The following is an 18323-nucleotide window of genomic DNA, read 5'->3' as shown; positions in this document are numbered from 1 at the left end:
AATAAAATAAAATATAAACAAATAAACAAATAAACAAATAATCAGATATTCCCAGCCTTCACATCAGGGACACACGAGAGTGAACCATTTATTGTTGGAGATTAAGGAACATATTTTGACTCCAGGTTGGAGATTTAGATAAGAGAGATGGGGCAAAGCTAATTGAAGTACTTACCGGTAGATTAAATTATTCATTGGGATGAAGGTCTTGTGGGAGATTCAGATTTTTGTCTCATGGGAGATTTCTCCTGGGCACACCACAAGTGCTCTTCTACAGAATAATGAAATATTTGTGCCTGAGAGCTTTGAAGAGCAGTATATATGAGTAGCATTCCCATAAAAGAGCTTTTAGAAATTTATTGGATATGCCCCAAGAAGCCAATGTTTGTGTAATGTGGAGTGAATTTATCTCTCAATGTTAACAGCAGTTTAAATACAGCAGAAGCTATTGAACCCCTATGTTGTCTAACTGGGTAGAAGAACAGATGGTTTGAAAGCTCCTGTGGTCAGAAAAAAAGGTGATATATGTAAAACTAGATGGATTTGAAGCAGTGCCTGTACAAATCCAGTGCCTTGCGTGAGGTATTCAGTCCAAGTCTGTTATTTCTTTACATTTGAAATGGAGTTGCTGAGTTAGTATTGTTGCTAACAAAGAAGCATATATTGGGGCTCAAGTTACATGGCTGAGCAAAATTGCTCTTTTTCAAGTCACCTCTTTTTCAAATCATACTTGTGCATTGTACTTACGTAACTATGCCGGGGATTGTTGGTCCCTAGATAGCCTTTTACTGATCTTGCTAGTTCTTCTGAGAACATATGAATAATCCGTGTCTTAAATACGATAAACATATGAAAAGTAGGAGCCTCAGGCTTGTACTGATTCTATAAATTGAAGCATTTTCCCCTAGCAACACTATTAGGGTTTTTTGCCACAGTCTTTATCTTGGTTTTTTTTAAAGACCAAGATGAACTGGCAATAAGATTGTTGACTGAATTTTGACTCAGACTCAGTTAGCATTGAGCAGTGATGGCAAACCTTTTCAACATCGAGTGTCCAAACTAGAATGCACTTGCATGTGTGCTTGCCACAAACTACCTGGGCAGCACGTGCATGCCTGGTTTTTTGGCCATTTTCAGGCCATTTTGGGGCTATTTTTGGCCTTAGAAATGGCTGAAAAGCATCCTGAAAACAACCCAAAAAACAACCATAAAACAGCCTGGAAAACTGCCCCCAAACAGTCCCTTTTTGGGCTATTTTTGAGGCTGCTTTGCAATGCTTTGGCACCTACAAAGTCCAGCTGGCCGGTGCACATGCGCATGGCGGAAACCAGAAGAGCAGGTTGTGACAGTGCACGTGCTCACAGAAAGGGTTGTGTGTGCCACCTCTGCCATGTGTGCCGTAGATTCGCCATCACACTTAGAGAAATAAAAGCTTTCCCTACTTTGAAAATTGGGAAATATGAAAACAGGAATGAATATTCTAAATAGCTATTTTCTCTGTACTGATTGATCAAGGAAATAGCATCTGAAATACTATAGGCTGAGATACTATAACAGTAACATTTATATAGTGCAACAGGTACGGTAATCCTCACTTAGCAATCATAGTTGAGATTGGTTACACAAAGCAGAAAAATCAAGTGACCACGACTTTTAAGATTTTACTTCCATCTTCCATATTAAATCTGCTTGTTGCAAGCCAGCTGTGAAATTGGCAAACAGTAATCACATGATCGGGATGCTGTGGACAGTCATAGATACAACGGCAGTTGGGAATTATGCAAATGACAATCAGATGAATGTGGGATGCTGTAACAGATGTAAATGTGAAGAGTGGTTGCAAAATTATTTTTTATCACCATCGTAATTTTAAACGGTCACTGCACTCGGTTAAATAAGGACTAACAGTAGCACCTGAGTTAGTTACATGAAATGCTTAGCCTTCTTTCAATTTTCAGTTGTATGATGTGAAAACAGAATATAAAATCAGGAATAATGCAAGATTAACAATTTAAATAAACAGTCTACTTTCAGTGATATGAAAAAGAAGTTTCCTTTTTATCAACCAGAAGTAATCACTGGAGTTTTCCCAGAATTATGGGAGAGGGATCCTATATAATAGGCAAAATCATCTGTATATAGCAGTGATGGCAAATCTTTATTCCCTTGAGTGCTGAAAGTCCGTGTGCACGCACTATCATGCACATGTAAGTGCCCACAACAATAATTTAATGCCTGGGGACAGCGAAAATGCCCCCCAGCCCCCACCGGGGCCCTCTGGAGGCCAGAAACAGCCTATTTCCCGACTTCCAATGGGTCTGGTAGACGCATTTTTAGCCCTCCCCAGGCTCCAGAGGCTTCCCTGGAGCCTGAGGATGAAAACGCCCCCCTACCCCCCAGAGGCGCTCAGGAAAACTGCCGAGATGCCCTCCCAGAGCCTCTGCACAAGCTAAAATCAGCTGGCCAGTGCGCACATGTGTGCTGGAGCTGAGCTAAGGCAACGGCTCACATGCTAGCAGATATGGCTCCATGTGCCTCCTGTGGCACGCGTGCCATAGGTTCGCCATCACTGGTCTATAGCGTAACAAACCTATATGTGTTTGGTGTTTCTTTCAACATACATCGCTATTTGTGACAACTTAGTAGAATGGAGTTATTGGAAGCCCTGAATGGGGAATTCAAACTTTGTATATATTTCAGTTTGAAATTTATGATGAGCCATCTTTGATTTATGTGTTTCTACATATTTGAACACCTTCTTCCTGAAGTGGATTTTAGTTAATTTATGAAGTTTAACTTTCCACTGTCTAATTGACGTTTTATTGGGCTCCCTTGTGAGAGTTCAGCTGTATAGTACTAGTTGGTTCCTGCACCTTGGGGTTCCAATCCCAGATTTACTTCAACATTCCATCAAATATATCATGCCCCCCAAATTTAAGGAGCACCTGAATTTTATGGATCCTTTGAAGCCTTCAAAGTAGCTTAATTTTACTGCTTCTGCAGGACTCTGTTTCCTTATCGACTTTAAAAGAATAGCTGTGGTCTTGGCATTAGCGAAAAGATATTACGCATCTTTGCAGTGAGCAAAGGTTTTTATTGATGCCCTGATGTTTAAGTACTTAGGATTTATAAAGACAGTTGATGACATTGTTTTTTCTAAGGAGACCTTTGCCTGGCCCACAGTTTTCTCTTTTCAGAAACAAACTGGGCAGAATTTTTGCAATTCTGCGATTGATTCAGCCTGCATTTTTCAGGCTATTGTATGCTGGTCTGAAGAAATGCCAGTTACTAGATTTTAGTTTCCACATTTATTTAATTTGACTTCTATGTCGCCCAATCCCGAAGGACTCATGAAATCATGTGCATAGGGTTTTGTTCCATCGTGTGATTTCAGTGGCAGTGGGATATTTTTGGTTAGTTTTCTTTATTCTCCTTTTAACTCTTAGTTTTACTGAATGATGAATGCTTTGTATGTACTGTAGAATGGTGTATTACATCTAAAGATAAAGGCTAGGTGAGATGTCAAATACAGGCCTTAGTTGCAAGAATTAGTCAAGATACTCAAGATTCTTGTGGTTCAGCAAATTCTGTAGTACATGTCCATCTCCTTTTATCCTTCCTATCCCTATAGGTAGCTATACCCAGACAGCTACTATAAAGCAATGCGGGGGTGGGCGGGTAAGGTTGGTGGACTAGAACTCACAGTCTCAAACTTTGTGTGACATCCTTTGGGTTCTCATTATAGGTGTTATATCCCGTCCTGTCCTTGTTTTTCTCACGGCCCTTCCCTGGATCTGTTTCAGTTTCTCTGAATCAGAGGTGGGTTCCTACTGGTTCAGGCCAGTTCTATAGAACCATTAGTAACTTGACGGCCTGGGTCCTGGGAACTGGGAGTGACCCAGTCCTGCCACACCCCTGAGCTGGTTCTTTCGGTGGTGCAGCAGGCACCGCCATCTTGTTTCTTGCTTCTGTGCAGAAGCATTTTTATACTGGTCATGTGCACGCATGGCGCACAATGCACACCTGTGCAGCGCGTCGCTAAGCAAAGAGGCAGTAGCAGAATCCGTAACCCACACCTGAACTGAATCCTTCTTAAAATATGTCCAAAACTGAATGCAATACTAGATGTGGAGTTAAACTAAAAGTACCACAAGGAGAATTTGGAATGCGTACATTTTTTAATGCAGCATAAATTGCATTTGCCTTTTATTGCAGTCACGCCACACTTAATGGCTCATATTCAGTTTGCTCCAAGTGCTGTAATTGAAATGTAGCTTTCCTCTGGTAGTCAAAATGTATTACATCTTATGCCAAATTGTTGGAGATGTCAATATAAAACCGGATCATATAACCACATGTGGTGGACCTGTCCACTTATTTTAAAAAATTGGTACAAAATTCATGATTGGCTAAGGGAAATTACAAAGCAGGAAATAAGTATAAAACCTGAAGCATTTCTACTAGGAATAATTGATCAGAGAATGGAGAAAAAACATTAGTACATCAACTACACATTTTAACCGCAGCAAGGAAATAAAAATCTTATCTCAAGTGAAAATAGCTATCCCAAGTGAAAATATAATAATTAAGAAGATTATGGAAAATGCAGAACTGGATATGATGACATTGAAATTAAAAGATAAGGAGGATTCAGAATATTATGAAATTTGGAACTTGTTTTATGATTGGTTGGAAAGGGGGGGGGGAGAATAACAATAGTAAATAAATAAAATATCCAGAATTGTTAATACTCAACTTATTAATGGAAATGGCATTTTGTATAATATGAGACTATATCCGTTGTAACTGAGTTGTAAAGAAAAGATACAGTACTACTGAGGGGGAAAAGAATTGTAGAGAAATATGTAAATTATACAAACCGTATTAATGTAAATCATCGATATGAATTGCTGTAAGAGAACCCTAGGGGTTACATTGTATAGTTGTTAGTATGTTGTTTAATGGAGGGTTTTTTTGTTTCTTTCTATGTGTATTTTTTCTTTTTTGGGGTTTTTTTTTGTATTGTATTTTCTTGAGTTTTTTTAATGTAAATAACCTAATAAAAATTATTTTTTAAAAAAAATGAAATAGTTTTCCTACAGTTCTTTTCTACTTAGATGAATCAGTTCACCGCTTATTTAGAGTGGTGAAAGATTCTATTTTCAGTATTTTAAGTATTTTTTAAAAAGTACCTAATTGGGAATAAGAGCCTTCCTTCCTCCTATTTATTATAAATATATATTTAACTAACATGGAGATGCAACTTCATGCCATCCTTTATGTGGTGTTCCATACCGCTCACAAATGGGAAGCATCATAATTTATGCCAAAATAGCAAAGAAATTGATGTTTTCCTTGTGGTTGCTGTACTTGACATTTACTGTTCTAAAAGGCTTTCAAAAATATACTTAAAATAATTAACAAGAGATTATATGTTCTTTCTTCAATTTACGATTCTGGGTTTATTTACTATGTTTTCTATTATTATACCAGAGAGAACAAAGATTTTGTTTGAAAGTTATTCAACCTTTTTTTTCACTTTGATTTCAGAAACTTGTTCTTTTAAAAAATACTTAATGTGAAATTTCTCAAAAGAAAAATATGAAGGTGAACAGGTGCTGGAGAAATGTTTCTGCATTTTAGAACTTGATTGGGTTTAAAAATGTATTCCAGAGTGGCAAATTATATGGTGGCATGGCAAACTATAGATTGGTTTCACTGAATTTGTTTTTTGTCTTTATGTGGAAAAAACACTCCTGTTAGATAATTGCTCATGACTGTTGGCTTGGTATTCTCAGTAAAAGAAAGACAACTTTTGTCTAAAATATTATTCTTAAAATCATTGGTATGTGTGGACAAAATCTTGTGCATCACTACTGAGATTAGCTATGGGAGTACATCAGATTTCACAATAAATGTTGTTGAGAGATGCCCACGAAAAGAGACTATGTGTATATACACTGCTCAAAAAAATAAAGGGAACACTTAAAAAACAGAATATAGCTCCAAGTAAATCAAATTTCTGTGAAATCAAACTGTCCACTTAGGAAGCAACACTGATTGACAGTCAATTTCACATGCTATTTTGTAAATGGAATAGTTGTGCAAGTGAAATATTCAATAAGAATATTTCATTCATTCAGATCTAGGATGTGTTATTTGAGTGTCCCCTTTAATTTTTTGAGCAATATATATTCGTGTGCTGTGTAAACTTTCTTCCCCTCCAAATTTTTCTGCAGAAGTTTAAAATATCTAAAAGCACTGGCCCTTATAATAATTATTGGAAATGTCATTATACAAAGCATTCTACTGACCTTGTTTGAGCAATAAAACATCTGTGAGATTATTAATTTTTTTACATTATGCTTGGAAAGCCAGTTGAGTTACATTTTTCACTAGATGCCTAACTGATCATGCAGTGAAGTAAGAAGAGGTCGGCAATACTCTGTGTTTCCAGCTATGGGTTAACAGCTGCTTCTTTGTGTAAAGACAAAGGGTGACAACTGTCTTGTTAACCAGTTAAAATGATTAAACTTGACATGTTGTCATATTTATAGTTGTTTGGCAAGTAATAATTAGAAAAGAGTTGAATTGCTTTTGTGAAACTGAAACCTTTTCCATGAGGTGGAGAGGCAGGGACCAAGAGATAAATAAAATTTGGATCTGCTGTTTTGAGAATTACAAGTTTGACTGACTATACCTTAGCTACACCTTATGTTCTGATTAGCTGGTACATTGTTCATCAGCAGTGCCCATTTTAGGATTTCACATTTTCCCCCAGCTCTCCATTTTTCTTTATTTATAAGGGTCCATGTGCACACCTGTGCATCTGTGTGAAGTTTATCTTCTTTCTCCCAGGGTTTCTTGGTAGTACATCAAATAAATTACATAGATAACCTTGTCCAGGTACCCTTGGAACCTGCCTCTCGGCTACATTTTCAAAGCATAAGAAACGAAAAATTTTACAGTTGGGGATTATAAATGTGTAATTGATTTGTATTTGAGTAGGTTATTTAAATTGTGATTTAGAAGATTTAATGAAAAATGCCTGTTTTTAGTATATTTATTTCTGAAGTAATGTGTGTTTGACACAAGTAAGTCTTTTGCCATTTCATCATTATTGAATAAATGCTAGCCTTCTTCCTCCTCTTATTGAACTTGTAAAACAAGCTCAAATTTTGGCTTTTCTGGGCCACGACAGTAATTTAAGAAAATAAAGTAGGTCCATTGTTGTCAGCACCTAAATTTCCAAGCGAAGGAACAGACACAAAGCTGTGTGGGATAGTCATTCAAATTCATAACATGCACTGCTTCTGTGCATATGTTCCCTCAATAGTCGCTGAAGCCTGTATAGAATGTCAGTAACAAAGAACAACATTTTATGAAACCAGAGACAAGTAAAAAATTGTTGTAGTACTGTAAGACGCTCCAGACTATAAGGCAAACCTAGCTTTAGGAGAGCAAAACAAAACAAAACCCCAAAAAATCTGCTGCTGCCTCCCAGCAATTTGCCTCCTTGCAGCAAATAGCCTGGTCAGCTTCAGCATAGCCTGACTTAATATAAGCAGTTGATTGGTAGTTAGATCTGCCTCCCAGTACACAGTGTATTAGCTTTTTCAGGCTGTGAGGATTGCCACTGCCCATCGCTGGCCATTGTCACCGCTGCCTCTCACTGCCTCCGTGTATCCATTTTCGGCCTCCATGTGTCAACTTTTTTGGCCGTTCCAAGTGACGGGGATCCCTGCCGTCTATCCCGCTGCCTGGAACAGGCCAAAAACGGGATACATGGAGGCTGAAAATGGTGGTGGCAGCAGCAATGGGCTGTGACAGTGGTGATAGGTGGTGGCAATCCCCACAGCCTGGAATAGCTGATCATCGGTATTACAGGAGGCCCATCCAACCGCCAATCAGCTGCTCGTGCTAAATCAGGCTATGCTGAAGCAAACCAGGCTGTTTGCTGTTTGTTTCAAGGAGGCAAATTGCTGGGAGGCAGAGGCCAAAGACTGGGGGCTGGCAGGTGGGTGGGGCTTTGGCAACATTCCCTGTATAAGACCCAGACACTTCCAGTCATTTTTGCAGGAGGGGGTTGTACATCTTATATATCAGAAAATATGGTACCTTTCTAGTGAGCAGCATAAGAACAGCTAAAAATAGGGGGAACTAATCTTAAGAAGACAGGGATTCCTGTAATGATAATTATTAATTTTTTCCTCTCATTTAATGTCTCATTGCACATGAAAAAACAATAATAGTTTTAGAGGATCTTCCTTTTTCAAAAGGTCTACAGGTGGTTCTTGGTTTATAATCACAATTGGGACTGGAATTTCAGTTGTAAATTGAGCCATCACGTGACAGGGTTGATTTTATTACTGTTTTCATGATGGTCATTAAGCAAATCACTTGGTCATTAAGTGAACCATAGAAACATAGAAGATTGACGGAAGAAAAAGACCTCATGGTCCATCTAGTCTGCCCTTATACTATTTCCTATATTTTATCTTAGGATGGATATATGTTTATCCCAGGCATGTTTAAATTCATTTACTGTGGATTTACCAACCACGTCTGCTGGAAGTTTGTTCCAAGCATCTACTACTCTTTCATAGGGTCATAAGTGCAAATCCATTTTGTCAAATGGGCAGAAAACAGGAAAAAACTCACAAAACATAATAATATAACTATTGAACACTGCAGTAGTTGTGAATGCAAGCCAGTTAAGGTTCAGGAGGAAAGTGTTTTTAATAGGAAAGTGAACACAAGAACAAGGGGACACAATCTGAAGTTAGTTGGGGGAAAGATCAAAAGCAACATGAGAAAATATTATTTTACTGAAAGAGTAGTAGATCCTTGGAACAAACTTCCAGCAGATGTGGTTGGTAAATCCACAGTAACTGAATTTAAACATGCCTGGGATAAACATATATCCATTGTAAGATAAAATACAGGAAATAGTATAAGGGCAGACTAGATGGACCATGAGGTCTTTTTCTGCCGTCAGTCTTCTATGTTTCTAAACACCCAAAATGTGATCATAGGACTTCAAGGATAGGTGATCTTTTTTCAAATCTGTCATAATTTCTAATGGTTGTTATGCAACCAATCATAAGTCAGGGACTACCTGTGATGATGGAGCAAAAGTTGGGAATAGTTCTAGAACCTTTGGTGTACTCATGGCATTTCTGAATTCAATACTGTACATCAAGAAAATAAATACAAGCCATAAAGTACATTGCTAGGTTACTGCAGTGCTATATTCTAACTTCATTTACCTATGCATCAGCAAGGTATCAAGAACGTTTAAGGGGGTGGGGTGTTTGTGTGTCTGTGTCCGTGTGCGTGTGTACGTGCACGTGTGTACGTGCACGCATTTTAACTCATGCAGTTAATGGTATAATTAGTTTTATACCCTGTTTTTAGAGGGAAAAAATGGGATAAATATTTTAAAATAGTAGAAGACTGCTTGTTTTACATGGTTTTGTTTTAAAACTAAAACCCCTAAATGTTTTTGATTTACAGTATTTTATAAATTTAAATATGTGAATTCATATTTTACTTACAGGTACAGTGAGATGAAACTATGAAAGATGCTTGAATATTAGAATCCTATCAGTTTGCTAGTGCTTTTCTGTGTTTAATTTCTTTCTTCCCTCCTTGTTGTCTTGGTTAGTTGTTTTTCCTAACAATTTGGGATGGCTTTTGTTTTAGGATATAGACAAGTTTGGCAATGAGATCACTCAGCTAGCCCGTCCCCTCCCTGTTGAGTACCTAATCATAGATGTAAGTATCAATTTTGCTTACTTTTTACTTTGGCTAAAGTAAATAGAAACATTGAATAGATATATATGCAGAATTCTTTCCATAAGGTAAATTGGGAGACTCTTGACATGTTAGTTCATTACTGTAAAAGTAAGTGCTAGCAAGTAGTTTATAGCTTTTTTATTGCAATTTTCTTTTGGTTGTATAAAATCTCAGAGGAGTGTTTAGTTTCTATATGTTAACACTCCGCTCAAAGGATCTCACTGCTCCTACAAAATTATGTTTGTTTGTTAAATAAGTGGGAAGTGTCATCTTCACAGAGAAGTTAGTGATTACATTTATAAGGGAACAAGTGCGTGCTGTATCTTTCAGAGAAATGATTAAGCAATGTATGTGTGATATGGCTTTATTTATTTAGCTCTCTAACCTACCTTTATTTTTTACAACTCAAGGTGTATTCATAATGTTCCTTACTTTCTTTTTGCTCCTCCATTTTTCCTTTTTCCAACAGAAATCATGACTTTGCTTTAGAAGTTTCTGTTGAGCAGATATTGACTTTGGGAAGCCAATACAAGCATTCCTCTATTATGTTTTAACTGAATTGTTTTAATTCTACTTTTAAATAATTAATTGTCTTGTTTTATCTTATGTTCCATTTTTATTATTTAATTATTTATTTTAATTATTTGTTAAACACTTGATTTGAATAAAAGGATGAATTAAAAAACCAGTGATAATGTCCTCTATAGCTAATAACTTTTATTAATAACCTATGGTGGCTATATATTCCTTAAATTTGACATTGAAATGATGGGAACATATTTTGCTTAATACAAGAATACATTTCAAAGGTGATTAATCTGTAAACGACACAGTTGTAACATGTAGAAAAGTAAAATAGAAATTAACACGTAATTCAGAGAGCCAGTTTCGTTAAGGCACAGGGCTAGAAAACTGGAATCCATGAATTCAAACCCCACCTTAGCCATGAAAGGCAGCTGGATGTCTAGAGGCTAGTCACTCTCTCTCTCTCTCAGTTCAGCCCACCTCACAGAGTTGTTGTGGGGGAAAATAAGAGGAGGAAGGTATATTGGATATGTTCGCTGCCTTCAGTTATTTACAAATAAATTGTGGCACCAATTTAAGACAGAGATTCTGATAGGCTGTGAATTCAGAGAGATTCACTTGTTCAGACACCTTGTCTATCTGTCTTCCTTTCTCTCTCCCCATTTCGCCACACCCATAAATGTGTAGGTATCATACAGGAGATGAGCTTGGAGCCTAGAGGCTAAGGCCACTGCCTTACAAGGCAGAGCCCCAGGTTCAAATCCCAGTAAGGGTGTGGCTACCTGATGAAGGCAAATAAAAGTCCGAAGTAGATCTATAGTAGTCTCCCTTCCTTTTCATTATCAGCAAAATATGTTACACATACATATACATATGTATGTATGCATGTATGTATGTATGCATGTATAATGGTACCTCTACTTAACTTAATTCGTTCGGTGACCAGGTTCTTAAGTAGAAACGTTCATAAGAAGAAGCAGTTTTTCCCATAGGAATGAATGTAAAAGCAAATAATGCGTGCAAACCCATTAGGAAAGAAATAAAAGCTAGGAATTAGGGTGGGAGGGGGAGGAGGAAGAAGAGGAGGAGGACAGTCGCTGCCGAAGGAGGAAGGTGAGGTGAGGGGAATCAAAAAACCCCAAAACTTTAAGGCTTTTTTTAAAAGAGGGACTCTGAGGTGGTGAGGAGGAGCACGCGCCTCCCATACACCCAGTGCAAGGCTGCCTCCCTCCCATACACTGACTGCTGCTGCTACCTGCTGCCTCTTCCTTCTCATGCTGAAGGGCTCCCCTCTCCTCTCGCTCACTTTGTAGCTGGTGCATTTCCTTAGCTGTGGTGACTCCTCGGCTGCCCAGAGCGAAGGGAGCATTTCTTTTCTCTGGGTGCTGGCAGAGGTTTATTCCCTCTCCAAGCGCCCAGAGAAAGGAAAATGCTTCGTTGGCTCTGGACTTCTAAAACCTCCTAAAGCGTCACCGAAAGGCTCCTCTGGCTGCCCAGAAAAGCCCAAGATGGCCAGGATTAAAGGGGGCAGGAAACTGGCTGGGCCTTTGTTGCCATTCTCAAATTTCCTGGGAATTTTTTTCGGGCTCGGGATCTTAAGTAGAAAATGGTTCTTAAGAAGAGGCAAAACAATCTTGAACATCCAGATCTTATCTAGAAAAGTTCTTAAGTATCCTTTTGTCAGACAGAGGTGAACTGATTCTTAATTACCTCATGCAAAATACTGAAAAGGCCATAACTTGCTTATATGTATTTGCTTTTAAAGGCATTATCTGAAGCCTGTCTCTGTCATAGATGGGATTTTTGCCCTGTCTCTTGCAGTGCCTGTTAACATCATTTGTCATTTGAATTTCAACTGTTGTTATTTTTACTGTTTTGAAGATCACTACCACGTTTCCAAAAGATCCAGTTTACACATTTTCTATTTCTCAAAGTCCATTCCCTATTGAGAATCGTGATGTACTGGGAGAAACTCAGGTAAGTGTAAATAGCAATTTAGATAAAGGGAAATATATATACAATTGCACTTATTTAGTTTTTTAATATTTAAAAGCAGATAACATCATGCATAAAATTGACTTAGTTACAAATGGTAAATAGTTTTAATTCACCCCTTTTTAGGTTTGTGCAAAATTTAACTAATTCTATGTGAACAGACTTCACATAGTCATGTAAAATGAAGTTTTTGCTATGTGTGAAGATCAGGAAAAAAATTGCATGTATGGTTACCATGAGCAAAATGTCTACCATGGGTACAAATTGTGTCTTAGTGAGACTACTATTGTGCACACCTGTTTGTATACACTATATGCTTCAGCTGTACCCTTGAGAAATAAAATATCATTGCAATGTTTAATTGGAAAAAAGGAAAAACTAAGCAGATTTTGTCCTTTGAAAGGAAGGAAATATACCGTATTTTTCAGACTACCAAAGTGGGTGGAAATGTCTGTGTGTCATTTGTGTGTCATTTGAAACCCCACCCACCTGCTGCCCCCCACCCTTCGGCTGTTTTCAGCCTCTGCACATCGTGGTTTTGGCCTCCACATGTACCATTTAACAGCTCGTTCTAGGCTGCAGGGATTGCCACAGCTCATCACTGCCAATCGCTGCCTCCATGCATCATATTTTCAGCCTCTACAAACCCTGTTTTTAGCCTCTGCACATTGCATTTTTGCCCTGTTCCCTGCCTGGAACTTGCTGAATATGCGACACACAGAGGCAGAAAATGGGTCATGCGGAAGCCGAAATTGTGATGTCCAGAGGCCAAAAGTGTGACATACACAGGCGGCTGACAGAGCAGCAATGTGTTGTGGCAATCCCTGCAGCCTGATGAATACCGATAGATGCTGGTAGGCAGAGGCAGAATTTTCTTCCCCTGGTTTTCCTCCCCCAAAATTAATGTGTGTTTTATACTACGGAGCATCTTATACTCTGAAAAATATGGTAATCTGCTGTCTTCTATTCCTGCTGTCCTCTTTTGAGCCTATGCTTCTAGAGATAGAGAAGAACTATTGGATCTAAAAACAATTTAGCTTACTTCAGTGCATCGCTGTCAACTTTTAACAGCTAGGAAAGCTCACATAATCTGCCCCAGTGCTGAGAATGGCATTACATCATTGGTTAGACATTGGATGAAAATTATAAACAGTAGAACCGCAACTGTCTTTATGAGTTCTGCTAAACTATTTTCACCACCACTTGTAAAGAAATACAGTAAATTTTCCTTAGGAGCAAGCTTTATCTGAATTCTCCTTGATGTGGAAAGAATATCTGCTTGGTCTTTGGCTAAAAAAAAAAGTGTCACTCATTTGCTCTTTTTACATCACAAATGCTGGCACTCTTCATAGATAGAACAAAATTTGAACTGGGAAGAACAGGAGAGCTCAAATGCAAAACCTGCAGGATAAATGTGGCGTAGTGGGGTTTTCTAATAGAGCCCACAATGCTGTTTTCCCTTCCCAACGTTTACTTACTGTTGCTTCTACAGTACTACATTTCCTGCCCTTTGTATCCTACCTACTGTTTCTTTTGTTGCCTCCACATCCCCCCAGTTTTTCCTACTGTCTCTCTGCCTCCTTTTTGCTTTGTTTGCTTCCTATTTCCCACATTCTTTGTCTTTGTTGCATACCTCTTAAATTTGATGTGTTTGCTTCCTGGCTGCTCTTTCTGTCTTATTAATTCTTGCTGGAAGAGTTTTATCAGCAGAGGGTGCTATGATCCTGAGAAAAGACTCTTATTATCATAAGACTTTTACGTAAAAGTGGGGAGGGGGAGTATTTTAGTTTGCAAATGTTGCTGCAAAAAAAGAATTAAATGCTTAAATAAGTACGAATTCAAATAATAAAATTAATATTAACCTCGTATTTAAAAGTCATCCCACTGCTTGGGTCCTACCCACTTTTGAAGTACAGCTCACTTTTGAGATAACAGTGTTTGCAGCCCTGTGACTGGGTATTACATATACTGGTAAATTGCATGTAATGTTCAAGTTGGCTTTTATCAATCTTTGCAGGACTTTCACATTCTAGCTACATATTTGTCCCAGAATACCTCTTCTGTATTTCTTGACATCATCTCTGATTTCCACCTTCTCCTCTTCTTGGTCACCAATGAAGTGATGCCTTTAAGGGTAAGTAATGACTTTATTTTTGGAGAAAAGCATAAAGCTTACATTAAGAAGGCTGCTAAGCATAACTGACTTTAAAACAGGATATCTTGACTCATTAGAAATGGTTTCCAGATTGGTAGTTTGGCAGTCAATTCTAAGCTGTTTGGAGAAATAAGTTGGTAGTAATTGTCGTTCAGCCTGGGTGGAGCAAGTTTGATACTTAGGCATATTGTTCAGTTTTCTGCATCTGAAATTCTTGTTGTAAAAGATCAATTCTGCAATCTCATTTGTCTACTTTTAATCCATGCTTATGGGTAATGCTAACTTTTGCTAGATCAGGCAGAAAAAGTAATAATGTCCTGCATTTTCCTGAGAGCCAAAAGAATTGTAATGATGTGTGGAATGGTTGAGCTGCCAGTGGGTAATTAACCAGGTTTACTGAATGTTATTAGTATAATGAAATAGAATTGCAATGATGCAATTGTTGTCTTAATGATAAAATATGGGATGCACAAAGTCTATCCTCTTTATATTTTAGAAACTTCCCATCGAGTTTTCATAATTTTGGATGAAGCCTTTCCCATCTGCCTTTTGATTTAGAGAAACTGAACGCTGTAGTTTATAGTACAGAAAGCACAAGGAGTTCTGTTTTTCAGCAAAATGGGGTTAAATTTGCATGCAAGCCAGAACTTCCTGACCATGTAGCTTTCTAAATTGCATAGAAATCAGAATTTTTAAAGTAAACTTCATTAATCCTTTTTAAAGAACAGTTCCTGTAACTTTGCTGTTAGGTCATTGTGACGACTCTTACAGGTATAGTAATTGCTTCTTTAGTGAGTATCCATCCTAGTCTTCAGTTTTCTTTCCTGATTATTCATATACATCAGAATTTGATATGTAACAAATTCAGTGTGCAATCCTAAAACAGATCATGACATTTATGCTATAATGTGATTATGAAACCAGTAGCAACATTTGTATTTCCTGAGCCCACTTTGCTTAAGAACAAGGATGAAATGACAATGCATATTGTTATCCAGTTCATTTCAGAACTTGTCTGCAGTGCCACCTGCTGTTCAAATCTCAAGAAATGTTTATGTAAATATAAAATGTAGGTTCGGGTTGTGATGTGGTTTATTTCCTCTTTTAGGACAGTATCAGCTTATTGCTGGACGCAGTAAGAACCCGGAATGAGGATCTTGCTCAGACCTGGAAAAAATCTGAACAATGGGCTACCATTGAACAGCTTTGCAGTATGTTTCATGTCTTTTCTCTTTTTGAATCACCTCACTTCAAAGATGCTGGACAGCTTTTGTTACCTATAACAAATTGCCTAGTGTTGGAATTTAGATCTGAACCAACTTTGGAGATGAATTTAGTACAGCACAAGTAAACAAAACCTTACACTTTGTAGCCAAGTAGTTACCTGTGCATGTACGTACTTATGTATGTATGTATGTTTGTACGTATATACATACATATAGCGGGAATTTAATTCATGCAGGAAAGAAAGGAAGGGTTTTTAGAGAATACAGTTGTAGAAATCTGTGGAAAGAATTAGACAGTGTTGTGCCAAGGAATGGGGATATTCCTAAAAGAAGATTGCATTTACTTTAGAGATTATCTAGCAATTTGTAAAGTTTCCAGGCAAAAAATGTTTTCTGCTTGTTGGAGCTTTTTTGGTCTCCTAATTACTCCATTTCACTTTTTCAGGCACAGTGGGCGTTCAGTTGCCAGGACTTCAAGAATATGGTGCCATGGGCAGTTCAACACATGCAACAACTTCTTCAATGTGGGCCTGTCAGCACTGCACCTTCATGAACCAACCAGGCACAGATCATTGTGAGATGTGTAGCCTCCCACGCAGCTAGGCCCTGTTTGGCTTGGCGATCGGGGCGGCCATTACAGACCAACTGGCAGAAATACAGAGGCAAACCTTTAGCCAGGCAGGACTGTTCTTCCTCCTGAGATGATGTGCTGTGTGGGGCTGGGCAAGACAGGAAAGGACCCATATCACAGGTATTCAATTGCCATTTAACAAGGTGGCAGCTTGCAGTTGGAACAGGATGTCCTGGTGGGGGGGGGGGAATAAGATGGCCCCACTGTGCTGCCTTGTCTTTTCTTTGCTCTCAGTATTGTAGAAAGCCAGAGGTCCTGCTTCCCTTGAGCTGAAGTCGTGCAGGTGGCTGATCAGCTCTGTGGGCTCATGGCGGTGTGGCCGTGTCGCCCTGTTAGCTTGCATGCCACAAGCTTTCCCCGCCTTAAGCTTGTCAGTGAGGCTAGGCAGTAGTGTTGAAGGGATGACTTGGTCCTGCAGGGCTAGCTTGTGTAATGTTGTTCTCTTGACATGCTTTGCATTTAGCCCCAGAGTTTCTGGGTCACTGGTGCCTGAGCCACATTGGTCCACTCTCTCATTATAGCTTCAAACTGAGTGATGTGCGATCACAGGACATACTGTGGCTTTAAAGCCCCAGGTTAAACCTTGGCACTGGAGAGTGGGGGAAGGACATCTTTCTCAACCAGGAAGGGATGATTCTGGTTGTATCTTCATCCATGTCTTGGCCTACATCCCTAACAGCAGCAGGTTAAAATAATTCCCAGAAATCCTCATCTACCATTAGCTAAGAGAGAAGGTGATTTTCATCCTGGTTTGGCAACGGGAAGCATATCCTGTCACTTGCAGGTTTGGAACCCTACAGCAGCTTCATTCCAGCTGTGTCAGGACTGGGAAAGCAACAATTCACAAGCAGTTATTTGCACCAAGTCTCCATGCACTATTTTCCCTCTATATTTAAAGCAATTTCCTGGGATCCAAAGCTATGATTGGGCAAAATATCTAGGCATTTTATTTGTGTCTATTAATGACTACACAGGGATCAGCACAACAAAGTTAAATGGAACATATGTTGCAATGGGAGTTTGTCTTACCTCACTAAAATGCCTGTGTAAAAATTACCTTGCCTCTAGAACACAGTCACTGCAATAGAAATGGCCTTGCCTCTAGAACACAACCCTGCCTACTGTTCACATAATCATATATTAGCTGTGCCTCCTATTCCTTATTTCCTCTGATACTTGGGCTCCTCCTTTCAAAAGTGTCCAGAGAGGGTTTTTTTTCATTATCCAAAATTCCCAATATATCTGCTAGGACTGTTTTATGTTAATTCACAATTGATTCCCCTCGCAGAAGTATTCTGCATAGCAAACCCATATAATCATCTTGACGAACCTCACAACATTAGAGAAAAAGAGGCCCTTCACGTCAGCTTTCTGGTTATGTGGACATACAGCTTTTGTTTTTGCCCTTCCATAGTTTATATTCCTAGGTCTTCGTCACCACCAAAAAATGTGCCTCTGTCCCAGCTCCCATTTTCATCATGGGTATGTAGGACTGGCCTCCAAATACTTGCTGGGAAGGACACGGTCTTTGCCTTTCAAGGCAGATGTAGCTGGGGCTCATAAACACTCTCTCTGGCCCTAGTTATTGCTGGCAGGACATGTGACTTTTGTTTCCTGGGTTTGCATTTTGACTAGATTTTTCAAGCTCAACGGGCTGTAGCCGCTCTTGCTGTTCTTCTTGGTTCTTTGGGTTGCAGAGGTGTACATTTGGTTTGAACTGGACAACTGAATAACAGCCCTGCAAATAAAAACCTATTAAAAGCATCAAAAATGATGGCTTCGGATTCTTTTGTTGCTTTCTCCATTTTGTGCTCTACTCATTTTGAATTTATGCAGCCTTTGGGCCCAAACATTTCTCCCGACCACCATTCATGCATTGTTCCAATACAGATATATATGTCATGGTGATTCACTTCAAGTCCCAACAATATCTAATTTCTAAAGTGCTTGCTGTGCATGTGTGCAGTCAGCTCTTGTTTCAAATCTCATAACA

At 38.7% G+C, this 18323-nt stretch overlaps 1 protein-coding gene across 3 annotated transcripts in view; it reads left to right on the top strand.

The window, feature by feature from the left end:
- NPLOC4 (NPL4 homolog, ubiquitin recognition factor) overlaps positions 1-18101 on the top strand; it is a 59108-nt gene extending 41007 nt beyond the window's left edge. For all 3 annotated transcript variants that reach the window (XM_070740222.1, XM_070740223.1, XM_070740221.1), the window contains exons 13-17: positions 9706-9777; positions 12205-12300; positions 14336-14452; positions 15582-15684; positions 16145-18101. In XM_070740222.1, the coding sequence (XP_070596323.1) occupies positions 9706-9777; positions 12205-12300; positions 14336-14452; positions 15582-15684; positions 16145-16302 (546 nt within the window). In that variant the 3' untranslated portion in view covers positions 16303-18101. The remainder of the gene's footprint in view (positions 1-9705; positions 9778-12204; positions 12301-14335; positions 14453-15581; positions 15685-16144) is intronic.
- Positions 18102-18323: the final 222 nt, after the last annotated feature.

This window comes from Erythrolamprus reginae, chromosome 2 (assembly GCF_031021105.1).
Source record: "Erythrolamprus reginae isolate rEryReg1 chromosome 2, rEryReg1.hap1, whole genome shotgun sequence".
Classification (NCBI taxonomy): domain Eukaryota; kingdom Metazoa; phylum Chordata; class Lepidosauria; order Squamata; family Dipsadidae; genus Erythrolamprus; species Erythrolamprus reginae.
Note: the sequence above shows the minus strand (reverse complement) of the source record. Positions and strands in the feature narration are given on the sequence as shown.